Source organism: Melanerpes formicivorus, unplaced genomic scaffold (genome assembly GCF_026170545.1).
Source record: "Melanerpes formicivorus ecotype bairdi unplaced genomic scaffold, bMelFor1.0.p_v2 SCAF_12, whole genome shotgun sequence".
Classification (NCBI taxonomy): Eukaryota; Metazoa; Chordata; class Aves; order Piciformes; family Picidae; genus Melanerpes; species Melanerpes formicivorus.
In genome coordinates, this window is record NW_027142364.1 from 10,907,424 (window position 1) to 10,933,519 (window position 26,096).

The following is a 26,096-nucleotide window of genomic DNA, read 5'->3' on the forward strand; positions in this document are numbered from 1 at the left end:
TTTCTAATTTACTTGGGGTTTTTTAATGTATTCTCACCTAGTCTGGATCACATTGATAGAAAATATATTGCCAGATGAGTAACAGATGAAATACTGGCTGAATGTTTATTACTAGACATACATAGGACATACAAAACTAACTGGTTTTTATGAAGTCACAAGCACAGCTGAGTTAGTAAAATGAAAGCATAATTATTTCTTCATGGACATACAAATGTAACAGCAGTTGCATGTAATTTTCTTCTGCATCAAAAGAAACAAACCCAAATCTACAGATATTTCTGTTACTGATACTGTGATGTGAACTTTGTGCAAGTTGCCTCAAATGTGTGCTTGTAGGAAGGGATCATCAGGCCTTAATCCAAGTTCTTCCCTGCTGTCAGTGAGTCTTTTTAGAGCAACTCTAGTTTTTAAACTCACCTTCACTTTAATAATTTTGCTCTTGAAGTTGTTGAGAACAACGATAACTTCACTGGCTTCAGGTGGAGAATCTGTTCCATCATGGCTGAAAATACAGTAAAGCATCGGCCTTGACTACAAAGCAGAAATGTGTTCTTTATTTCTTCTATGCCTTTTTCTATATGGGATTAAGCTTTCAGACTGTAAAACAGGTTTGAGACACCCAACAAAGTAACAAATACATGTTTGAACACCCAATTATTGTGGGGTTTAAACATAATTCATTTCATCTCACATCAGTACCAAATGTTATCTGCTGTTCAGTTTACTATGCTTTGGCAAGGAAACCGTTAGATTCACGTGTTATGATGCCCATGTAGTTCAAAAGTTGCACAAGAAAAAGATTCAAGTATTTCTTCTCCTGTCCTACCTGTAGATTCTGTAGATATCCTCAGATCTGCCCTTTCTCAACCTTAGAGTCCATGCACCAGGATTGGCTTTTAACTGGAAGTAACCCTGTAAAGCAAAAGAAGTATTTGTTATTTTCCACAAAAATCCCATGCAGAAAACCAAAATTCTGTCAGGTATTTTGACACACTGTTTCATATCTGAAAATAGTTACTTGTAAGCCAGCTGATTAAGAGAACTGTAAGGCTTTAAAACTCAAAGTGGAATATAAAAAGGTCTAGCATTGTTTGTTAGATGAGATAAAGTCTTGCAGGGTCTCCTGATCACAACAGTGAAATCCCAAACTTCTTTTCTGTGAAAGTTTTGTTTCCATGCAGGAATGAGTGCATTTTAAGACACTAGCTGGCAACTACACAGCAGTGCACAGAAGATCTGCCTACAGAACAAACTCTAAATGAACTTTGAAGCTTTACAGACTGGTACTTCATCTATAGTAGGAAATAGCAACATAATTTATATGTTACTGGATATCTCTTCTATAGAGCCTTAAAGCATACAATGTGAAATTCAAACACTGAATATAAGTTGAACTTTCAGTTTCCAGAGATGAATATTTTCTTCTGTGATTTAGATTATTACACATAAAGAAGATACAAACATTTGTAGTGATGCTTCAGTTTCCCATTCTGTACTGCAATCCCAAATGCATGCAATTCCATATGTGATCCAGCTTGCTTTAACTAAATAATTTATTTCAGAAAAAGGAAAAAGGACAGGGCATGTTGCTGGCCTCTTCACATCCACAGCATAGACACCGAGCTGAGGACAAGGATTCCCAGATCCAGCATTGGGTACTGTGGTACTCAGATCTTTGCTTGACTAATGAGAAAAATTAACAGATTCACATGGAGTGCATGGGGTTGGGAGGGACCTTTCAAAAGTCATCTTATCCGAACACCCTGCAGTGAGCAGGGATACCTCCAATGAGGTCAGGCTGCCCAGGGACATGTCATGTCAAGGTCTCTTCCAACCTGGTTTATTCTATTCTATTCTATCTCCGAGTTTTAATCCCTAATACACACACACATAATGTGATCACACATTAAGCAAGGGTCCTCTTCCTTTCAACACTAAGAAATATGACATCATTATAGGATATACCTTGGCTAAAAAAGGTGCAGAGAAATAGAAATTCAGTGTAAGAACTTCCCTCACAGTGATTCCAGTCTGTGACCTCTCTCACTGCCCAGTTTTGACACTGAAAACAGCCCTTATGCAGCTATTGTATAAAGACAGCTGCAGGGAACAATCATACTCTTGGGTTTCTGTCACCTTTTCTCAACTAAATAAGTAATTCTCATCCTTTCACACTTCCTTTATTTTCTAGAATGTTGACTATTCTTACTGACACTGACTCTATTTGTTCCATAGATCTTCTGAAGAAATGGGTCCCAAAATAAGTCAACTGTCCATCTGAGATTTACAGTACCAGAGTGGATGGTCTAAGGAATACCTGATTCAGAACCCTCTGACCTTCCCAGGAAAGAGGTTGTTTAAGAACACTGGCATCATTTTAAGATACTTCAGAAGATTCCCTTCAGCTTGCTGAGAAGGAAGGAGTACATCTTGAAAAGGTAGGAGACAAAGAAGCACACCCATGGTTTTAAAAATCAGTGTTAGGAATTATGTGGTTCTGATCTATCTGCAAGTAACAGTGAAATGTAACACCAGGAATCCACAATCCACATACTGGAAAATACTCAGTAGTTTATGCAAGTGATCACACTGACTGGAGGACCACTTACTTGGTGCCAGTTTCAGTAGAATGCTTACCAAGTTGGCCATAACAATGGTATCAACAATGACAGGAGTGGTTGAAGTTCCCAGTGTAAACTGGAGTCCCCGAGGTGGCTGTCCAGTAGTAATATCATAGCAATGCCCTTCCAGAAGCAGGTACTCCAATTCATATTCTGCAGCTACAACATTATCCACCTGTAAGGAGAAAATACTGTTGAAGTCAGCACTAGCTGATTCAGTTACTTTTTAAACCAGGCATATGTGGTGGGTTAACACCTTTTTTCTGAAAACAAAAGAAGAAAGCAGGGTGGAGGGCTTGCGGGTACTTTACACTCCCTGAAGGGCATCCCCCCCCTGGGAAAGCTGAGTCTGTTCCACTCCCCCCTCCCTGCCCAGCAAGGGTATAAAAAGCAGGACCTCATAGCTGTTGGATCTGCTTTTTGGCTCCTGCCTCTGCTGGATGAGAGCTACTGCAGCTGCTCTCCTGATCCTCAACCACGTGGCTGGACCTGATCTTTCTCCCTGCTGCCTCTGCGCCTCTTCAGAGACAGACTGGTTTTGTATTATTTTTTTTCTATTCCCCTCCCATCCATTCTTGTTCCTTGCCCTTGTGAACCTTATTCCCTGTTATTGCTATATATATATATTTGAAGGAAAAAAAAAAAAAATTATTTGCCTCTCTACTTCCAAGCTGACTCCAGATTGTTGATTAGTGGATTTGCTCCTTACCTTTTTTTCCCTCCTCTCCCTGTTTGGAGGGAGGAGGTGGGGGGGAAGTGGGGAAGACATTCTCAGCCTTTTCCCCATTTGAGCTTTTAACTCTCAGTTAAGGCTCAAACCACTACAGCATAATAATTAAATAACACTTGATTTTAAGCGAGTAATTTTATTAAACAAATATGTAGAAAACCTCATTCAGCTCCTTCAAGTGACAAACTTCACACACACATTGTTCAGAGTGTCCCTGTGACCAAAAAGATTGAAATCTCAACTGGTAAGATGCTCAGATAAGAAAAGGGATGGACTGTTGTAATAATTTTACTTTTTTTTATATATGTATATATTTATTGGAGAATCTGGTCAAGTAAGTGTTCAGTCTGGCATCTCATTAAAAGTGCATGATAGGCTACAGAACTCCGACTCTAAATCTGGTCTCATCATATTTATCATCTGAAACATTTTGGTCTGCTCTGCATTACTCTTACAGTGTGCCATGGTACTGTCAGAAATACCAATTCCTTGGGTCCCTACTAGGCTGAAGTCAGATGTAGCCTGAGGACACTACCCAAGGAAAATACCAGTCTAATCTCACAAAGAATCTTCTCCCATTGCACATCCAAAATGACAGTTTAATTGCTACGGCACTGAGATACCACATTGGGAATTGGAAATTGTGCATCTGCAGGAGCAAAGCTACTATTTATTTGGAGGCTCAGGATGGTACTTCGAATGCCTGAAGCATTTAATCCCCCTCTCTCTCAGGCTTTCAGTTAATCTAAGCAGGGGCTGGGGCATGGGAATCAGAGGTTTGACATGTGCAGTAGTATCAGCCATTTGGTGGTTCTTCTATGGCTTTACAGTTAGGTTAAGAGATGAAAAGCAGAAGCAGCCCTGGAAAAATCCCGTAAAAGGTTCCTCTTACCTCCTCTAAGTAAATATTATCAAGGTCATATGGGGTTCTGACAGATTCCACCATCCAGCTCTCAGGAGTATTCAGGTTCAAAGTGAACAATGGAGACTGGGGCATATCCAAAAACTTGGCAATTGGGCCTGGAGCAAAATTGTTATCTGCCGTGAAAGAAATCTCTGGCTCCAAAACGTAGCGATAAAAGCTGAAATTTCAGAAAGACAATGTAAGAACAAATTTCTGCAAACCTGCAAATATTACATTCTTGTTAAACTTGCTGGTGCCATTGGCTTTCCCAGACCTCCTAACTCCCAAGGCTTTGTCCAAAGCAACACAGGTTGTGTTGAACTTAAACATGGTCACAATTTTCATCTTGAAGGACCAAACAGAACGTGCAAGACTTAACCATGACATTTAACAAGTTATTTACCTTTTGATGTTTGTGTGTGTGTGTATATATATATATGTGTACACACACATACATATATGTATTTATAAAACTAAAAAGCACACAGCTTTTAAAGCAGTAGAACTACCATATGCTATCCACAAGTTCCCATAATTCTCTGTGGGAAATCATGCTACTATCTAAATGAGCTCAAAGTCGTAACTGAGATATTTGATTGTGTTTTTGTGCTTGCACATTCCAACAGGTTTTTCCTTCTTTTTAACACTGGCATGGTATTCCTTACCTTTTCAGTGGCATGTCAGAAAGCTTGGACTGACAGTTCATAAACACTCTCAGGTTCATATTTATCAATTGGTTCAAAACCTAAAATAATGAGAAAAAGGCATCCCTTAAAATGCTAACTAGGTAAGCTGATCACTGTTTTTATAGCTGGGACCTCAAGGAGGCATGTTACTGCTCATTCTCAGTCCTCCCTTCTCATTATTTGCTTTATCATTACAGAATGACTTAGCTTGGAAGGAACCTTAGTGATATCTACTCCAACTCCACCCTCACCTTTTAATTAGTGGCTTTAAGAACAGTCACCTGCTCCCTCACACTGCAGGCATTCTTTTTGGGCTGCAGAGACTATCCACCTCGGTAACAAGAATCACAGCAAGCTAAACTATTAAGATGGTGAAACTAAATGCTATCTAGATCTAAGCATAATCTTGTCAGTGTATAGTAGAGCGTGATTAGTTTTCCCACTAATAAATGTATCATGCAACTTGGACACACTATTAGAAGGCCACTGGTCACCACCCAGTCAGTCAAGGAGGACAACTGCCTTGTAAAATTACTCAAGTAAGACAACTTCTTGAAATTGCCATAAACTGCCTTCCAACACTGCATACGTACCAGCAGTAACGGAGCAAGTCTTTGGGCATCTCTGGTCACAGGATCAACAATGGCCACGACATCAAAGTATGTCTCCCCCTCTTTTGGTCTCAGTTTAACTGCACTAAACAGAAGGGGGAAAAAAAGAGAAATGTAAAGCACAAAACACATGAATGAGTGTAAGAAAACAAATATCCAGCTCATTCTGAACTCAAATTACTTCCTGAATGCTTTCTTCTGAAAGTAGATAGAAGAAAAAAACCAAACCAAACCAACAAAAAACCAACAAACATATATACATCTGACAGATGACCTTGAAAGGTTCCTTCCAACCCAAAACATTCTATGATTATATAGATATATAGATATATATATATACAATTTTCAGAGACAGATAGAGAGATAAAATTAATTTCTAGAATCTCACTGTGCCCTGAAAATTGTTGGAGACTCTTGTATTACTGCTTAGGGTTTATTTGTTTTTAAAGCTAAATGCAACATAAAACTAAGAGAAGGTTAAAAGAGAAGGAAGAGCAGATTGCTCAGCAAACCTGTACCTGTGTCGTTCTTCAAAGAAATGGTACTCGATCCTTGCATCACCTTTTGGCTGAGCAGAAAGAAGAGCATCCACTTTCATTACCAAATCACTTGCACTGAAAAAAGAACCAAAGAGGAAAATCAAGGTTTACAGATACTCAGAAAATGTGTGTACTTAGCATGTTTCTGACAGCAGCAGGGGAAGCCAGACCAAATTCATATACACAAACTAAATGCTTCTACTACCTCACTAAACAAACTCTGAAGAACTGAACATCTTTCAGGGTTAATCTGCCATTAATTTAAACAGGTTGCAGCCTTATTACTGAGGGTACCAAAAGGTTTAGCTCTAACAAATACAGAACAGCTGGTATTTTAGGAGTCAAGCATGCTACAGTACTGTGTTCTTGAACTTCACCAACCTCTTTTAGACCTTTCAGGCATTCAGGTCAAACCCTTGTTTGATCTTAGCATTTTACACTGCAACGCTAAAAACTAGGAAGCAATCCTGTTTGTGGAAAAACTTTTCAGAGAGAGGGGTCCTATTTTTAAAAGCAAATGACTTCTGACAACCTCTTCCTTTTTATTCCTCCCATAAATTTTCAGTCTAGTATTTTAAGAATATATCTAATCTTGAAAGTGTAAAAAACCTCTTGAAAGTTCAATGAAAATTGGTTTGTGCATCACAGCTTAGCCAAGAAGCAATACTGTAACTTAAAGGTCTGTCAGCTTTTCCTGAATTAAGGAAGTCTCATAGATTTATAATGAGGGCTGTTTAAATTGTTCACACCGAACCCACAAGCCTGGTGAAGCCTCCAGAGTTCTCCCATGCAGCAGGAAATTTCAAAAGCTTTTGAAAAAAACTTGGTCCAAAATGAGCTTATGTTCAAACTATACCCAGAACACCAATGGATGCAACTGTCTGGAATGCTGTTTAGATCTCTCCCCCAGAGATTTAGAATTGCACAAGATTCCTGCACAAAGCCCTTGTGCTTAACTTACTTGACCAGCTTTTAACAGTCAAAGAGCACCACTGAAAAATATAATGCAAAATGTGAAACTGTTGTCTTAGCTATGAAGTCCATTTGTGTGGGAACTCAGTTCCTATGAACATGAAGATGACCCCTGTGCTTTTTGCAGTAATTACCTACAACCATGATTTTAATTTCCTCATCTCTCTCTCTTTTCCTGTTGTTTCTTTCAAAAGTTAGAAGCAGTTTACATGGTTCTGTAGTACTGACAGCGAAATATATTACTAAATTTTGCTACATTGATAGGCCAAGAGGCACTTCAGTGAACTGCAAATAGATTCAGAAAGCATACTCCAGTGTCTCATTTCCTTCCCTTCTTTCTGCTTTTAAATCAATACCATAGTAATCCTACACAGGAATTATCAAGTCTGACATATTGGAGGTAAATGGTTTGAGACAGCGTGTCAGTTTATGTTGAATAGAATAGAATAGAATAAACCAGGTTGGAAGAGACCTTCAAGATCATCGCGTCCAACCTATCACCCAACACCACCTAATCAACTAACCCATGTAACCAAGCACCCTGTCAAGTCTCCTCCTGAACACCTCCAGTGACGGCAACTCCACCACCTCCCCGGGCAGTCCATTCCAATGGACAATCACTCTCTCTGTGTAAAACTTCCTCCTGACCTCCAGCCTGAACTTCCCCTGGCACAGCCTGAGACTGTGTCCTCTTGTTGTGGTGCTGGCTGCCTGGGAGAAGAGACCAACCTCTGCCTGTTTACAATCCCCCTTCAGGTAGTTGTAGAGAGAATGAGGAATGGCTCTCGCCATCTTTCCAACAAGTTAAGAGTTAGCTGGAATAAAACCCATGAGAAGTCTGAAGGCCTAAGTATTAAGGAAAAGTTAGGCTTCACTTCCACTTCAGAGGAGCAGATAGGTGATCTGGTGCAGAAAGCATGTTCCAGAATAAAGGTAATATTGTGCAGCAGTTTTTATTATTGCCTAACAGGCCTCATGGCAGCAAACAGTTATCTGCACAAAGACATCTGCTGTTAGTAAAGCTGTCACCAAAGTCAACTAAATCTTGGATGAACCTTCATCTACATGAATACAGCAATTAATTTAACCCCTGGAGAATGCATGACCATCCTCATTCTTTATTTTTTCAGCCCACCTGTATCCCTTCCCTCCCTCAATACAAGAAACCACTTCCTGAACTCCTCATGTGTAAACAGCAGGTTGTTGCCACCCATGCTGTGATCCAGGGACTACCCCAGTGAGTACCAGTAGATTTACTGCATCACATTCTCTTAGTATGCTTCTATGGCAAATTCCTACAGACTTGGGCACTTTCCCAGTTTCTTACTGCTTGAAATTGAGGCTCCAGCCAACACAACTACTCCAACTTCCATTATGAGGTAATGGACCAGCCATGATAGGTTGCTACTAGATAATGCATCAAGAACAATGAACTCTCAGCACAGTACCATAGTAGGGGTTGCCAGTGCTCTCAGAACTGCCTCCTCAGTCTAGGGGTAGAGTTTCCTCTCCATACTTCCAGGAGATTGTGAACTACGAAAGAGTCACTAAAGCACTTTAAACCACATAATCTATGTCTTTTTGGTTCCCCACTTGCCCCTCTGAATAGGTAAGCCATACAAAACACAGGTGTGTCTAACACCTACACAAAGCTTTATCCAGGCTACATTATCAGTCACACCACTTTGTGCAAGCCTCTCAGTATTTACTTACAGATCTTCTTCAAATCCCAACTGCTGAATCTGAGATTTGATTTTCTGTCCTGATGTCTTTAGTATAATATTCTCAAGGAGATGAAAATCATCCTGATTGAACATCTCACCATCCTCTAATGGGCCAATAATCTACAAAAAAAAAAGCTGGATCAGCATTATTAGGAAAAGGTGTGTTAAATAAAAGATGTATTAAATAAATACTCCAGTGCAGCCTCAATGGGTGTCAGCTGCTGAGGCTGGTATTAATGTTAGTGGCAGTAGAACTTGACAGATAAATCTAGTTAATTAAAACCAAGGCATAAAATGCATGCTTAAAACTTGGCTTGCTTTGTAGAAGTTTGGCATAATAAGTTATACAAGCAATAGTGCATCTTGAAGGGGCAACAGGACACCAGGCCACTTTCTGTAGTCCAGCCAGGCTCCAGCAAATCTCACTCCTCTAGCATTCAGAAGCTGAGGCTCTGCATCTGCTGCTCAAGGTCTGTTTCTTTTACTGTCTGCTGTTGATCTCACCCTTCCATTGCTGATCACAGCCCTCTGTCCCTTCTTCAGCTTTAGAACATCTCTGCAATATATAGCATGAGACAGAATAAAATCCACCTTAGGAGACTCAAAGGCTTCTTTGAAAATATCGACATCCATACCCTGAAAGAAAAGAATATTTGCTATTGTAATGAGAAGAAAAGTAAACCTTTGCACACTTTTTTTTAAATGCAACTCTTGTTTCCATTCAAGAACATCTTTGTGTCTTGCTAAAATTTATCCCCACAGACCCTTTCTTTGTGCTCCTAAACCTAGTTCTTGCCTCTTACTTTCAAACAGTATTCCAACTTCTGATGTGAAGGGCCACAGCCCCGGTAATGGTTGCTACTTAAACCAGTTGTTGATTTCTTCTGTCCTTATGTGATTCTTGCCTAACATTTTTAAGCCTACAATGTACTCGCTTCAACAGATCCCTGACTGCACTCCTTTTGACCTTCCAAAGTTTCACTTTGATTTACTTACAAAGATTTATTTAATATTTAGAAGGACTGTTATATTGAGGAAAGTTTGCCTTTCAGAGAAAAAAAAACCCAAAACATCAGAGCCACAGTGTTACTCTCAGTTGTTCCTGCATCTCTGTCATATAAACACAGTGCACACAAAAAAATAATCTGAAGTATAAGGAAAGCACTCTACCTTTGGAAATGCCAACAAACATACTTACCCCAACAGCAAATTCTAAGATGTCAGCTCCTGCCTCCAGTGCCTTGGCAGTTTCTTCTTTTGCCATTTTGGTGATGAAGTTCTTGGCATTGTTTGATGTTTGTGTCTGTAAGGCTGCCCATATGGCTTTAGCAACGAGTGTATTCTGGCTGTTCGGATCTTCGCTAGGATTATTGATCATGCCAATTCGAACGTTATTGCTGGATTTCTGAACAAAAGAGGCAGTAGGAAAGTTTTAGGTTTCCAGGTGTGTTTTAAATGAAAAGTCTATTATAATAAACACTACAGCAAAAGCTATGTCTTAACCAGAAATCCAGATTCAAAATTACATAATTAGAAGCACAGGTTAAAGGGATGAATGAAATAATGTAACATTTAGTTTACATGTAAGTCACCACTGTGGCAGAAATCTTCTAGATAATACTGTGCTAGAGATATGTAAGAGAATAGACCACAGTCTGGAGAAGACAGTAATGATCACATTCATCTCCAAACCAGAACACAGACATCTTCAATTTAGAGCCATTGGCTTAAAACAGCATCCTCATTTATATGCATAGTGCCAAGAGGGGCATTCTGTCCTAGTACAAGGTCAGCAATGTTTCAGCCTCTTCAAATAAGATGAGTCTGGAAATTAGAGATGCTGCAGGGAAAACCAGTCTCCTCAGGTCATACAACAGGAAGCAGCACAACTGGTGTTTTGCACACCTCTTCCCTCGTGCTAACCTGTTCAAAGGAAAAGATTACCTACCTGATGTTTAATTGCATCATACAACAATTGCCTTCCTGAAGGTTTATCAAAATCACCAACAATCCAGAAAGTAACTGGTCTAACAAAGGAATCATCTGCAATTACAAAAAAAAGGTAGGAGAAACTTGAGGGTGAAGGGAAGCTTGTTTTCTCTTATTTGGAGGAAAAATATGATGCACATGCAAAGATTTCAAAAAAAGTGAAGTTATATGGGAAAGGTATGGATTAAGCTAAGCTAGGAAGTCTGGCAAGACAAGAATAATAGTATAGGTATTGTATTAGGTTTCTTTCACCTCATCCAGAAAAACCACATTAGGACAGCATGCATCACTGGTTTTAATTTGGATTTTTCTTTGCTTGCTAACCTTTTAATTTAGAATTATCAAGGAACCTAGAAATAACTTCCAGATTCCAACTAGGGTACAGACATAGCACATAGAATAGAATAGAAGAGAATAAACCAGGTTGGAAGACACCTTCAAGATCATTGCGTCCAACCTATAGAACCTTCACTTCTTAGTACTGAAGCTGTTAGTTGACAAAGTCAGTGTTGTACAGAGAAGAAAGTGCTGAAGCAAACATGCATTTAGGCAGCTTTCTTCATTTTCTGCTGGTTCTAAAGCCAATACTGTAAAGGAACCAGAAAATTCTCAGACCAACATATGAGATGCTAAAGCGATTACCATAGATCTCCTTGGAAGACATTCCTGGTCAAAAAGCAGAAAGGAAGGAGAGAAAGAAGAGAGACATTAATCATTTGATAGCAATCTCAGTGTGTATCAAGAAGCCGCAGCGCTGCACTGGCTGTAACTGAATTGCCAAAGTTTAAATCCAACAAGCAAGGAGATCGTATCAATTTTATTGGAATAGGCTTTGACTTTTTCTTCCCCTGAAATAGATGGATGCTTTATTTTCATGCTACAGCACTAATTGTACTACATACTACCACTGGCATACCACACTCTGAAGGCATCACTCTGCAGACCATTTGCAAAAACTGCTATGCCATTATGATTTGGACATTAACCATTTCTGTGATCTTCCTTCTTTAAAAATGAGCATGACAGTGCTATTTCAGTACTGTTACTGAGCAAGCAATATTTATAACTTTCCTTTTATTTTGGAAAATTAATGTGCTATGGCATTACTGTAATCAGACACCAGTTATTAAATATCTTAAGTGACAAAGAGGCAGTGACCTAAAACAGCTAACTCGTGGGATTGCAAATTAATGCACGCTTTCAAATCAGTGTGCAGAGGTGTAGGTTTAATTAAGACTCTACAAAGGGAACACAAGAAACTTACTCAGATCTAAGTGACTGAGCATGAATCAAGGGCAAATTCTAGACAGAAGGACAGTGGGAACATTTAAGGCAGTGTATGCAGATGGCTGTGGCTGGAGATACTACTGGGAAAACTTGTGAGGGTCAAGTGAAAATGACAGATGGGACAAGAGGAATTGGTTCAAATGACAGCAGATTATTTATGATAGCTAACTGCAGTGGACGTAGGAACAGCCTGATTAAGTTGTGTGTGATGTCTGTGCAGGCATTTCTTACATTGGGAAGTACTGCTGAGTTTCAACACTAATGGGAAATGTTATGTCTAACTGTAATAAAACAGTATTGAAAAAGCAGTATCTGCCCTGCAGCAATAAAAAAGCACAGACCATTTATATCATAGTCCATAACAACTGTCATCTGAACTGATCTAACTTTTAGTAATTCTGAATTATGAGACAGAAGTAGAAGCCTTTTTGTATCTTTCTATTAAGTATTGCTACAAGATCAGAGCTGTCACTGCTGCATTTCTGGTGGTCATTTGCAATATAGCAAAAGCAGGCTGAGTGGACTTCGTTATCCTTGCAGGTTGTACTGGTTTTAAAGAGGGAGACATTCTTGCTCTATATAGGTATCGTTCTTTCTAGATTGCACCATTACCCACCTGCCCAAACAGTGCTCTATGTGTATATTCAGCGCTCTAAACTATGCTTTAAAACACAAAGCAGATCAGATTTGAGTTCATAAGCCACTGCAAATGTTACCTTTCTTTGTTAAGTAGGTCATGCTGTTTGCAACAGCAGCTGTCTTGTCTTTGGACTCCAGTGTGGTAAATCGAGCAAAGTCATCCACGTAAAAGTTATCTGAGGACAACAAAAAGCATTAGATGCCAAAGCAACTATTCCATGTATAATGAAAAAAAAACCAAACCACTGCTACCACCAGAACATTAAGAACACGTTCCATTTTGCTCCTTGTGATACTGCTTTTTATGTCTCATTTCCCCTGTTAATGTATAAGCCGAGGAATGTATTTTTGTTGTCTCATAAGGTACATTTTTGTATTGTAAGTGACATTAATAACTCCACTGCATATTTGAGATGCAGAAGTCAGATGAAAGAATTGCTATGTCTCATTTAGTTGAAGTTACTTTATGTAAATGGTACACATTTTAAAATCTACTGTGTCACTGTTTGTCAAGTAACTCGAAAAAATTCAGTTCTAGAAGTGTTTTTGCAATACTCTCATTATATTGCAGGGTCACTGCACTGGATGGCAGTATGCTTAGCCATGAAAAGTTCTGTGAAGTCTTAAGTAATTCCAGAGACAACTGCCAATCTCTGCTCAAAAAAAAGGTTAGAGATGAGGAGCAAGGTCTTGCTCAATACATTATATGGCTGCTCTTTGCTTTTGCTGGCATTGCTAATTCCTCAACTTACTATTATTCCCTTAAAGATTTGTTTAAAACAAATTCATGTCTTGAAAAATCTGCAGACATTAATGTTGCTACTGTACATAACCTCTCTCCCAGGATCAGGGCTAGAACACAGCTTGAGCTGCTATTAATGCTTGGCCACTTGGGCTTTCCATTGGGACAGCAGAAGTCTTTGACTCAGATACTTCAGGTTTAATGCAATTAGAAGCATCCCTTACTCATTCCTGTGAGATCCAGATACTCTCTGTCAGACATTAAGATTCTTGAGTTAATTCTTGGAACAACATTAGGCTGGTTCATGATATACTCAACTACATCTTGGTCATTAGATAATTCACCCTGAGGGAAACAAGAAAGAAGTAACATTTGTTATTTCATATGTATATTTGTCTTAGGTAACTTAAAAAAAAACTAAAACCAACTAGAAACAAAAAAACCACTGCCAACAAAAAGCCAAAACCCCAAGAAATGATGCGAGCAAGTTAATATCTCACAGATTCAGAGGTTTTGCAGTCACCTTTTTCAAACCCAGCTGAACAGAGCACCTACCAGGTACACGGCTCGCTGGAAGATGCTTGTGGTTTCCAGGATTTTGTGCATTGTCACTGTCTCAAGGTCATCAGGATCCAGCTGATCTTTTTGAAAAGGCATTCCATTGAAAAGCACAACAGGGAGAGGACCTACACCTGTTTGCTCATAGTAACCTCTCGCTGCCTGAATACAGGGAAAGAAGGAACTTTACCAAGTCAGCCCATTACCACCAGGGTTCGTAACGTTTCCATGCACTATCCACACCAGTCTATACTAAACACACTAAGATGTCCCTCCAGCTTCTGTAGAATACGGAAAGTAGTAATTTTACACATTCCATAAGACACTTTTCTGTATCTTACATGCACAGGATGTACTTTCAGAGTTTTGCAGCAAAAAAGATATTGCATAAAGTTCATACTGTAAATCATTCTAATGAGCACTTGTGGTAATAGCAAAAAACACACAACAGGAAATCTGCTGTTGCATATGGAAGCAATGCAAGAAGCCATAGTTGTAAGGGAAGGAAGGTTAGAGGGTTTTTTCTTTTTAGTTTTTAAGAATATGTTTCTTAAAACTTGTGAAAGAACACTTAGTGTGGGGCAGGAGGTTATTATGCCATGACAGATTTTCCCATTTTGTGTAACCACTCCAAAATGCACCATCATTATTGCCATGGACTGAAGTTAATCAGGTTCTATTGTTTAGAGGTCCTTGTTGAGGGCTTTCAAGATCTCTCAAGGACACAAAAACCACAATGCTCAGATCACATGAAGAAGTGCTCAGCGCTGGTTTAACTTGTATCCTTTATGTGGAGATAAGCTCCTTTTAAAGGCTTCCTTCCCTACTGGAAGGCTTTGCAGTGTGGTAGTGCTGAATGGTGTCAGGTACATCAGTTACAGCAGCGCCTCCAGAAGGGCCTCCCAAACCTTCTGCAGGAGAGCACTTTGCATGTGTTAGGATTTTTGAGGGGTAGGGCAGCGGCCATGATGGTAGTTTTGTTTTGTTTGATTCATAAACTGGAAAGACCTCTCCTGTCATAGAAATCAGCCTGTCTTTTCTGGGGGTTGATTTCCTCAAGATGCATTTCCCTTCACTTCTCTGCATCAGAAGATAGAAAGCGTGTGTGCGTACAAGCCTGTTTACGTAACCCTGACCACAATCAGAATCATCTGTGTTACAGAGCTAGTGTAGAGAGTATTTTCATTCTTTCTGTTAGAATATTCAACAGAGAGATAAACATCTCCCTGCAGAACTTCAAATAAAATCTGTTTCATCTCACATAGGAGTTATTCAGTAGTGATGTGCTCTCCCAGTTTTCTCCATAGAGAAGAGTGTCAGCCCTACAGGCAACTTTCAGATATTTTAGGGAGATAGTTGAATGCTTTGCTACAGGAAAGGCATTCTGAATGTCGCCATTCTTTATCTCCCACAGTGACCAAATGCTGATTGAGAAACACCACACTAGCCCCTCCCAGATGTTAAGCCCCTTGGTTTGCTTATAAACCATTCCATCACCTTGATTGTTTTCCAAGCAATTTTGAACTCTATTAGAACTCTGCATACCAGAATGAAAGCGTAACTTAGAGGCCACAAGAAAGTTATCTTGGTTCTCATACTACATATGTAGATTTATAAATATATATATTACATAAAGCTTTGTGCTGAACATAAATACTCACTAAAAGTGTTAGTAAAAGTCACCCAGTGCAGTAACAAAATAACTACCAGTTTGTAAGAGAACTGGATCAAGAAAGTGTGTGTAAATATATTTGCAAAATCATGGTGAACAAGTTTTAAAAGCTCTCTTTCCTTAATTCTTACCTTTCTGTTTTGATCATAGGCAGAATCAATTCCCAGAATGCTGTTGACTTCCACATAAGGATACTGTTTCTCAAGAACACTAACCACATGCTCCACTCGCAGCTGGTCTCCTGTTTTTACTTTGTTATATATCTGAAAGGAGGATACAAGTACAAGTTTACAGCTGCAACTGTAAAACTTCTGTCCTTATCAAAGGTAAGTTGTCACCTGTATTCCAGTAATTATAATAAGGCATTAACAACCAGACTGCAAAACACATATTTACTAGCTGCAATGGCAGCTCCTAAGCACTTTTAACCTGTGTTATTGCTTTACCTCATAGTGGTTCCAGTGAGATTGCAAGGAGGTAAATGTCATGTATTTCTTTACGTAATAACTTGCATCTTTAATTAGAAAAGCTATTTGAGGGGGAAGAGTAGTGCTTAGGGGAGAAAAGGCTCAAGTAAAGCATACTCAAAGAGTTACCCTCCCCTTCAGAACAGAAGGCATGCTTATAAGCAGTACAACAGATCTCACACGTAAAGTGGGTAACCATTTCCCTCTTGTAGGCACAAGATTTTACGTCAGCTTAAAAATACATATCCGAAAGAATGAGATTAAAAGTCTTCAAGTCACCAGCAGTTTGATGTTACAGTGTGCCCCAGCTTGTTAATTTTTACAGTAGTATCAAACCACAAGCAAAAATGCATTTACTAGCACCTGCATTATCTTTTGATGAGACAAAAGTATGCAGCAGAAACTGTTCCCAAAACAAATTGCAATACTGAAGGATACAGCAGGTTAGAACTCATTGGCAGAACAAGCAGAGAAGCAGGATCTGAAGAACATGCAAGAGTGTTAAGCATCACATTTAAATGTGGTCTCATTTGTTGAAGTGAGGTCAAAGTGCTTTACAAAGAAATGTACTGTGTGGTACTAGAATTTGAAGACATTCTGAATAATGAGTCAAAACGGTCTTCTACATATTAGCACATAAATATAACCCTATATACATGGAAAATATTAAAACATTGATTTCCCTTTTAAATGAATACTTACAGACATGACAGTCTGGAAAGCATAATTATTGTCCATTTCTTGTGCCACATAATTATACGCCCTAAGGAGGGCAACACCTGGATCCTGAAGTCCATCAACATCATCTGAGTCATCAACCACGAAGACTAATCCTATCCTGTAATCAAACAAATCCCCAGATCATGAGTCTGTTATACTAATAAATAATCAACTCTTCCTACAGCTGTCAGCTATGATCGTCATCTCAGATAAAGGCATTTTCTGGACTGACAAAATGTTGAGCAGAGCAGCTAGGAATCAAACTTGGGACATATGAATCTCTAATGGTAAGTCCATCAGAGCCTTGCTTTTCATCTCTCTTATCCAAAGTACTTGTTTTTAAGGGTTTGGGTTACTTGCTTTTAATGGTTTTGGGGTTTTGACTGTTAAACTGAAGTCTGTTTTACTAGTAGCAAAAGTTATATTAAAAAATCTTAAGTAAGAAACAGTATTTGGGAAATGCCCTTCCCAACCACCGACACATGGTATGTAACATTTCTACAGTGTGCTAGCAGTGAGAATTTTACAATTGCAAAAGTCACAAAAATAAAACTGCTGTTAAAAAAATCCCATTACAATACAGCCAGTACCTCAGTGGGATGTGGTTACTGAAGAACATCTCTGCCACATTTAGTAATTCTGCTGTGGTCTCATGAGTAGGATCCACTATCAGCACCTGCACACAAACAGAAAGTGAAAAGCTTCTGTTCCCTTAAGAAGTCAAGCTACAGGTTTTTGATTAGAGAGAGCTTGATTAATGTCTCACTGCAGGATTATCATCAGCCCTCTCTATACACTGCCAGAGAGATGAGGTTCACTAAATGATAGTCTCTTCTAAAGTCTTTAAATCCATCCTCTAAAATACCCAGTCCAAACCACTCCTTTAACTAGAGGAGACCAAACTCCTAAAATACTTTGTATCTTCACCTCAGTATGCACTAGCGTCTCTGCTTCTGCCTCTGCCTGTACAGCAGTCCACCCATTAAGATGTGCATGACAGAAAGCCATTAGCCAGAGCTGAGGGAAACAGTGTGGCTCTGCTCAACACCCTGGAGAGCAGACATACTATGACATTCTCAAAGCAAGCCCCAACCCAGACATAATAGAGCTCCTCAGAATGTATCTAGCATATTCATAGCAAGTGTTGTCTTTTCATTCAATAATTTCAATGTTAGAGGTACTGAACTCCAGGGAAAAAGATAACATGTGAATGCTCCCACATCTTGAGGTGGTTCAGGTCCCTGTTTGCCACTAATCAGAGTTCTATAGGGCCACCCTGCCACATTGCAGAAGTTTCAGCACAGAATTTGCAAACTCCTCATTAGATCTAACTTTAAGTAGTTTGCCTAAAGACTAAGAGGACACCCAGGATCAAGCTGAGGGCTGCTGATCACCTTTTCAAATCTTAGTGCAAAATGCTTTTTATCTGAAATAAGTGAAGTAGGTCTTGGCCTCGTCAAGAAGATACTGAATAGAAAAGCATCCTGTCTCAACACACTTCAGTGACAGGCTTTCTACTATATATGTAGGTAAGGTGCAAAAGCTGATGTCCCTGCTGTTGAAAATAACAGTGCACATTTCTAGTCAGATTACTACTTACAAAATTATGGAAGTTTTTCCTGATTTGTCTGATCACTCCTGGAAATGTGGGCCGCAGCAGCTCCTGCACGCTGGAGGGCCAAGAATTGTACCGACTGTCCACTTCAAGATTGTTGATCCACTGAGGAATAAATAAAGGCATTTAAACGTTAGACAGTCTTCTGCTATGGTCTGAAACTGTAAAAATGTTTTGAAAATCAGACACTACATGGAGAAGTAAAAAGTGAAGCATTTTTAAAAGAGACAATTATATTTATAACCTTACTTTCCTTCACTGCAGTCCCACAGCTGATTGGGAGATACCAAAAATTCCCCTGGCAGCTTAAGAATGCATTCCCCAACAGAAAGAGGGTATTTCTAATATTAAACCATACACACCGAAATAGCTGGGCTTCTGATGTCCACAGCATAGTCAGAATCTGATGGCTGGATGTTCAACTTCAGAACATTGTGCAGGGAAAGACCCTCAATTCCTAAGCTGTGCAGGCCTTCCATTACATGTGCCTCATTGCGCAGCACATCAATCAAGCTGGAAGGAAAAGAAAAAAGGTTGAATTTGAATGACACAGCAGATAACTTGCTATTATCCTAAGGGTTAACAGATGAACAGTATAAGCAAGTCTGTCATGTCTCTGCATTACTTCTTACTTATCACCCGTTTCTCACTGTCCCCAGAAAGTTGAGATAACTTAAACCTAGTCAATTTTATTGTATTTCTGGGGCAAAATAAAGCATGATACACAAATAGTAATTTCCATTCCATGTTACTGAAATAAATCTTGCCAAAGATATAGGGTGATTTTCAGATGAAAAATTTACAGTGCTTTATCCTTTGAGAATCAGTCTGTTTTCAGATTAAAACATGTATGTTGACAGCCTTGGAGACCAAATCTTGCTAGTCACAGCACAGATCAAAAGATCAGTGCAAAGATGACTGCCTGTTCTAATCTTCAAGGGCACTCCAGTTTTCACATCATCTTTTTTGCTTAAAAATTCACTTGCACAAGAGAAGGAGCCATTACTTGCTTTTTTTCAGTGTTTAATAATTAAACCTAGTCTAGATATATACTTTGTGAAGAAGGGTCAAAACTGTCTAAATGACTTTTATCATCCATGTACAAGCAGGCTGCAAGCTTATAAACAGAATAGTTTTTCTGAACAATAAAAAAACATTCCTACCTAAATATGTCTTGGGTGTCCAAATCAATAAGTAGTCCATTGATGAACAGGGCAGAATCTCCTGGTTGCAATCCTAATGTTCCTTTGAAATACTGAAAGAAAGTAGAAGGCTATTAGAAGAATGCTCTGCACAGGAAAAAAAATTACTGGAGAGTTTAGTGTGTCAAGCTGTAGATTTTATGTCCCTTTTGCATTATGTCCCTATTGCATTACAAATTGCATTACATCTCAACTACAGCCTTTGCTGACTTTGTGCACTCGGATTCTGCATTCAGATATGAAACAGAAGGTCACGTTCGTATACATTAACAAGTGAACGCCAAGAAGCACCAAAAACCAGTTGACTAGTGTAAACAGCCATTGTAGTAGCAGCTCTGTGAAGAAAATCCCACATCATCATTATCCAACAATGATCTCACTCAAAGAACTTATGACCAAGTATTTCCATATTTGAGCAAACAAGCTAAATTATGGTCATAATCCATCCTTGAAAATCCACTTCTTCACATCCCGCATCATACTATGACAAAGTTGTGTGTGAAAATACCATGTTATTATTTTGAGCACAATGCAATTTTTTAAATAGAATGATGTTTTTCCAAGCTTGAATTTCTATTAAAACATTAGTGCAAAAGCACTGTTACTTTCTGTAAGCATTACCTTTTGGTTTTCTTCAATTTCTGCTCTGAGTTCCGAAGAAACGACTGTTTTTGTTATGGCTCTACAGGAATAAAAACAGCGTGCTGTGAATCATCTTTCAGTTTATCTAATGAATAGATAAGGTGCCTACTTTTGGTACCTTTTATGTAAATGCATTTAGTGTCCACCTACGAAGAGCTGCAGTCAGGAGCACCTGCCCTTTGTGGTACCATGAAACAACAGGATGCACTGGCTTTTTTTTCTTATACTACGTAATTGATCAGAACATAAAAACATCAACCACATACCAACTTTCAGTGTCTAATTTCACATTAATCAGAATGAAAATGGGCAGATGCAGAAAGGTAGAGGTGGAGGTTGGCAGCAGAAAACAAGGAGATTTCACTCCTCATTGTGGATTCCCATTCCTTTCCTTAATGTTGGCTGTGGTGACTGCACCATCACACAATGGGTGAGTACAGCTCACAGATCTGACTGAAGATACAATGAGAGTGCAGTGCCTGCTTAAGAAGCTATAAATAGCACAAATTAACATCAGTTAGTGGGAAAGAAGATCAGAATTCAGGTTCTTTTTATTCTCAGGTATATCTCCATCTACTCGAGAAGGAGGAGCTCCTGTAATATCTTCATAACCTGGGCCATGGAATGTACATTTCTGGACCTAACAAACAAATTCTTGCAGACTTCATGCCAGAAGGTTCTGCAGCATTTCACAACAAAACAGCGTGGGTAATTCTGTCAAATTTTCCACCAGTTCCCATCAGCTGCCATCCAAGAAAAACACTGCAAGATCCTCTTTGTAACCACAGGCTGAAGAACTTCTCTGCATAAACATTCCCCAGTGTTTGCTTCCAGGACATTAACCCAACCAACACTGCCTGTTTCAGGTTCTGCTCTTAAAAATAACCCAACACAGTAAGAAAACTTCCTAGAACCCAAAAGTTACCTGGCCTTTGTAGGAAAGTTCTGGCTGAGATCTTTCATGACCATCAAAGCATCCACAGGGGGAGCAGTCAAAATGCGAGCAGCAGTTTGAAAACTTAAATCTAGAAATACAAAAAAGTAGAAGAACTCTAAACTGAAAGCAAGCTGGTGCAGAAGCATCTTAACTTTAGCCTTCCACTTTTTTGCTTATTTGTCTCCTATGAAAATACATTTTCTATCTGCATCTTTAGATCATTTTTTATCAACAAAAAAAATCTTCACCCTATTTTTCAGCTCCTATTTGTTGCCTTACATTAAGTCACCCTTTCAAAATGAAGCAGTGAATTCTGTCTACATGTTGCTCCAATGAGTCCAAACCGTCACCTTTTCTGCCGGCTGAGGTAGGAGGATTTGCCTTTCAGAAGGGGTCTGAGTACCTGTTTCACACTCTAGAGATACAGAACAGCCATCTGGGACTACAACACATGCTCAGCATTTCAAATGACTCTCTTTTTCAGAGGATGAAAAGCCTTTCCACAGGCCTCTGCAGATGATTCTCAGGGAAATGGGCCAGAATTGCATGCAAATGCTTTTGAAATACAGTTTGCATTTGGTCTTGAGAAATTTCAGCTTTCCACACCAAGAACGTGACCATGGAAAGAAAACTTCACATTTCCTTTGCTTTTCTGCATGTAGACAATCACACAAGTAGTCAGTTTAAGAGAAGCAGCTAACTGTACCTCACAATGTAAAATTGTAGAATGGCTTATGTTAGAAGGAATCTTAGAGATCATTTACTCCAACCTCTCTGCCATGGACAGGGATGCCTGTCAACTAGACTTGGTTGCTCAAGGCTTGGCCTTGAGCACCTCAAATGATGGGGCATACACAGATGGGCAATATTCAGTATCACCAAGGTTGGAAGAGACCTCAAAGATCATCGAGTCCAACCTGTCACCACAGACCTCATGACTAGAGTAGGGAGGACACTACTGCCCACTGCAGGCTTGAACTCAAAACCTTCCCATTAAGGGTCTGATGCACTATATGTTCCAGCATCTCACCACCCTCACACTGAAGAACTCCTTCCTAAGATCCAGTCTAAACCTACTCTTCCTCAACTTACAACCATTCTCCCTTGTCCTGTTACTAGACATCCTTATGAAAAGTCTCTCTCCAGCTTTCCTGTTAGATCCCTTCAGGTATTGGATGGCAGTTATAATGTCTCCCTGAAGTCTTCTCTTCTCCAGGCTGAAAAAACCCAGCTCTCTCAGCCTATCCTCATAGCAGAGGTGTTCCAGCCCTTGGATCATCTTTGTGGCACTCCTCTGGACTCACTCCAACAGTTCTGTGTCCTTCTTAAGAAGGGAACGCAAGAACTTGATGCAATATTTGAGATGGGGTCTCACAAAAGCAGAAAGCAAACTTCAGTTTAGAAGTCCTGTGAAACAATCTGGGATTGGGTTTTTTTGTGTTGTTTGTGGTTAGTTTGTTGTTAGTTTTGTTGTTATTGTTTGTTTGTTTTTCCCCAGTGGTGCCCAGTGACATGACAAGAGGTAATGGGCACCAACTTGAGAGTAGGATGTTCTATCTAAACATGAGGAGGAACTCCTTTACTTTGAGGAAGGGGGATGATTGGAACATAATGCCTAGAGCTTCAACACCATCTTGTGCATCTGTTCTAGGTGAACCTACTCTGGCAGGGAGGCTGGACTGCATGACCACCCAGAGGTCTCTTCCAACACCTATCATCCTATGATTCAATGGGAACGTACTGAGGCACTCTTCCAATGCAGGAATTTACGGTCAGACTCTCTCAGCTACATGCAGCCACTGGCAACCCCATTTGCTCAAAACGCAAGAAGGTAAGTTTACATGAAGTTTTTGCAGTACAATACTGAAAGCCTTTATACAGATTACCTTGCAACTGCCATACTTTCAAAGGTGCCATTTCATTAGTACTTTCCACAAGGTGTTTTCTAAGCTCTTTCAGCTCTTCTGTCAAGTCAGGATACAACTGCCTAAAAAGGCATGAGGGTAAAACAATTAATGTGGTTTCCTATAAGCAATTCAGATAACTCAGACATTAAAAAACATAATAACAAAGCAGACCAACATCTCTGCATCTTTTGATATGACAAAGACCAACAACTTACAACTGAATGTTACCTTAGTTTTCCAAACAGAAATCCTTGTACTTCATCAATCGGGTCATTTTCATCTATTACTGTAGCATTCACATCTGTGCCTATAAACACAGAGAAGCACACTATTACCAGACTCCAGGATCAGTTCTTACACTCATTTTGATTAGCTTAACAAAACTTCATTGCAGTATCCAGAAAGAAGAAAGAAAGGGCAGATTTCAGGTTTAATTTTAAACCTGTATCCAAGAGACGTTACCTTTACAAATGAACACAGTAACAGCTGAAAGAAAGCAGATTACTGAGAAGGAAAAGCTTAAAGAGTGGGCATCTCAGAGACCTAGACAATGCAGAGGAATACACTGTGACCTAGAAGCTTTCAGGATGTGCCAGCTTTGGTAGAGCAAGTGCTAAACTGCAACTGTGAACGCAACCCTGATTTTAGTCCCAAAACAGGTGATAAAAAATGTTATCTGAATCAAATCCAGTTCTGGGCTTAAACATCAAAAGGATGTGCAGAAGACTCACACAATCTACTAACTAGCTGCACATAAACCAGCACCAATCTAGGTGTTTTATGCTGAAGTCCAGCTAAAGGTCCTGACTTTTTAGGTGAGCATTTGCTTCTGGACAAGCCAAAACAGCAGAGACATGAATAAAATGCTGCCTAGTGAGAACCTTTCCAGAATCAGACAGGAGCTGGATGAGAGCTATGTACACCTCTGCTGTGCAGCTTACTATCTGTGAGCTATTTGCTGCTCACATCAACACAGTACAGCTGACCATTTTGTAAAACATCCTAAAATTTATAGATAACAAATGTTCCCCAGAATTACTTTTTTTCCCTACCTGAAGTGACAAAGGCCTCCAATGTCTCATTCTACAAATCACATCAGGCCTTTATTGTGACTTCTTGATGACAAATTAATGGGAATTCTCAAACGGTAATAAAAATCTTAAGTTGGATCACTTCCTTTGGTATGTTAAGTTTCTCTTAAATACTCTTACAAATAAAGACCAGAAGTTTTATGTGCCTATACTTTAGATGGTAGCAAAATCTGGATTCTGGTCTCCACAGCTGTTATCTCAAACTCAAAAAAAAACCCAACCCAGCAAAACCCACAAAACCCAACAACAAATGAAAAAGCACAACCAAATTAATTTTTTTCTGAAGCCCAAGATAAAAGCAGGAAATTCCAGGGTTCTGTATGTGTGTGAGAATGTTTAAATAAAAAATACACAGACACACAGAGATTACCCTAACAGTTCTGGCAGGTGCATTAGAGCTTGCGAAACAGAGACCAGTGCTCTGAAGAAAGCAGCGAATGCAAAAAATCACACAGAATTCTAAGTTCTGTTTTCCCAAAGAACAAGAGCTAGAAACACACTCTGCTCTGAGGATGAATGAACTAGAGCAAATTAAGTAGAGGAACTTCTCTACCATCTGCAGAGATCTCGTTATCTGGTAAAAAATCAGTTACAGAGCAGTGCCACTACTAAAATCTAGTCCAGAGTCATGACTCCATTGTGCCCAGCATTTCACAAAGACAGAAGACAAGTGCCATGGCAAAGGTGTGCTTCATAAAGAAGGTAATCCCACTAGAGACAGGAAGCGTATCTGCAATTCCAACCAGCAGCCATTCATACTGAAAAAAAATTACACAATTATCTTTGCAAAATTAAAATGTTCACACTAAGGTAGTTAAGGTAATAATTCACCTTTCACCTGAGTATCATCCTTGGCCTTATATTCTGTGCTTTTAATAGCCAGTTCCACACCATAGCCAGAGAGGTAAACTTTTTCTTTACTGGGATTCTGTAAGGGAAAGCAAACAGGACAATATTGCCACTCCTTTGTTTTGATGTACAAATTAAAAGTTGCCATTTCCCAAAGCTAAGAAATCTCAAGCTGGTGCACGTTTCAGACGTAACTCAACAGGCACATGTGAGAAACAAACACAATGAGTGATTCTGCAGCAATGTACTGTAATCATTGCATTTCCTATTGTACTTCAACAAAACTTTCTGAAGGTCAGAGAACAAAGGGATCTCTGTGAGCCAAACCACCCCAAAACCCACAAAGGAAAAAGGAAAACAAGGATTCAGAGTGTTTGCCAAGTAGAGCAGGATAGACTCATGTCAGCAAATCAGATAGAGCAGGGAAAGGAACTTCAGCTGTAATGTTCAAAAATTAAAAAGGCACTAAAGAGCTATGACAGAGCACTTAAAAAAAAGGATAAATCAATTACTCAAGAGAGATGCAGAACTACTTCTGACTTCAACAGGAAATAAACATTATCACTTTTAAAAAGTATTTTGAAGTATCTGTATCCAGATACAACTGTATCCAAATCTCTTGTATAACACTGTTAATTATTAAGTATCCTCCCAACACTGATAAGTAAATTCCTTTTTAAAAGGAAAGTGGTGACTATTTTATCAAAAAGTGTGACTTTCCTATCAAAAGCCCAAATGCCACTGGAAGTGAGCCTGCTGATGCATTTTTTGCATTCAGGCTGCACGTTTTAGCCACATTATGCAACATTCAGGAACAAGTACAACGCAAATTTCTCAGAGCTTTGGAAATATAAACACCAGTCCAGTGGCTAGGGGCAGATCAGGGGAGATGGCAACCAGGGTAAATAGTAACAGGGCTGGAAAAAGGTTCTGTAATAAAATTACTACAGAAACGATGCCTTTCATTTTAAAATGGTACCTCAAGGTTA

General features: G+C 39.3%; 1 protein-coding gene and 1 long non-coding RNA gene across 6 annotated transcripts in view; one reads left to right on the forward strand and one right to left on the reverse strand.

Annotated features, from left to right (window-relative positions):
- The window catches only part of LOC137444507 (uncharacterized), a 62,229-nt gene that overhangs the window by 34,041 nt on the left and 2,092 nt on the right, over nt 1-26,096 (forward strand). For both annotated transcript variants that reach the window (XR_010988176.1, XR_010988177.1), the window contains 4 exons: nt 2,239-2,441; nt 15,828-16,003; nt 17,049-17,151; nt 22,912-23,091. This is a non-coding gene — a long non-coding RNA (uncharacterized lncRNA). The remainder of the gene's footprint in view (nt 1-2,238; nt 2,442-15,827; nt 16,004-17,048; nt 17,152-22,911; nt 23,092-26,096) is intronic.
- Nucleotides 1-26,096, reverse strand: part of UGGT1 (UDP-glucose glycoprotein glucosyltransferase 1) — a 45,460-nt gene that overhangs the window by 10,458 nt on the left and 8,906 nt on the right. For 3 of the 4 annotated variants that reach the window (XM_068145271.1, XM_068145273.1, XM_068145274.1), the window contains 26 exons: nt 25,090-25,186; nt 23,396-23,474; nt 23,147-23,247; nt 21,249-21,348; nt 20,303-20,363; nt 19,643-19,734; nt 18,842-18,992; nt 18,465-18,584; nt 17,455-17,540; nt 16,847-16,982; nt 15,809-15,940; nt 14,003-14,167; nt 13,672-13,792; nt 12,783-12,881; nt 11,422-11,445; nt 10,739-10,833; nt 9,989-10,195; nt 9,295-9,426; nt 8,780-8,910; nt 6,074-6,169; nt 5,538-5,640; nt 4,924-5,003; nt 4,247-4,436; nt 2,641-2,799; nt 830-915; nt 421-505 (listed from right to left, as the gene is read on the reverse strand). In XM_068145271.1, the coding sequence (XP_068001372.1) occupies nt 421-505; nt 830-915; nt 2,641-2,799; nt 4,247-4,436; nt 4,924-5,003; nt 5,538-5,640; nt 6,074-6,169; nt 8,780-8,910; nt 9,295-9,426; nt 9,989-10,195; nt 10,739-10,833; nt 11,422-11,445; nt 12,783-12,881; nt 13,672-13,792; nt 14,003-14,167; nt 15,809-15,940; nt 16,847-16,982; nt 17,455-17,540; nt 18,465-18,584; nt 18,842-18,992; nt 19,643-19,734; nt 20,303-20,363; nt 21,249-21,348; nt 23,147-23,247; nt 23,396-23,474; nt 25,090-25,186 (2,928 nt within the window). The remainder of the gene's footprint in view (nt 1-420; nt 506-829; nt 916-2,640; nt 2,800-4,246; nt 4,437-4,923; nt 5,004-5,537; nt 5,641-6,073; nt 6,170-8,779; nt 8,911-9,294; nt 9,427-9,988; nt 10,196-10,738; nt 10,834-11,421; nt 11,446-12,782; nt 12,882-13,671; nt 13,793-14,002; nt 14,168-15,808; nt 15,941-16,846; nt 16,983-17,454; nt 17,541-18,464; nt 18,585-18,841; nt 18,993-19,642; nt 19,735-20,302; nt 20,364-21,248; nt 21,349-23,146; nt 23,248-23,395; nt 23,475-25,089; nt 25,187-26,096) is intronic. The other variant, XM_068145272.1, reaches the window with a different exon arrangement.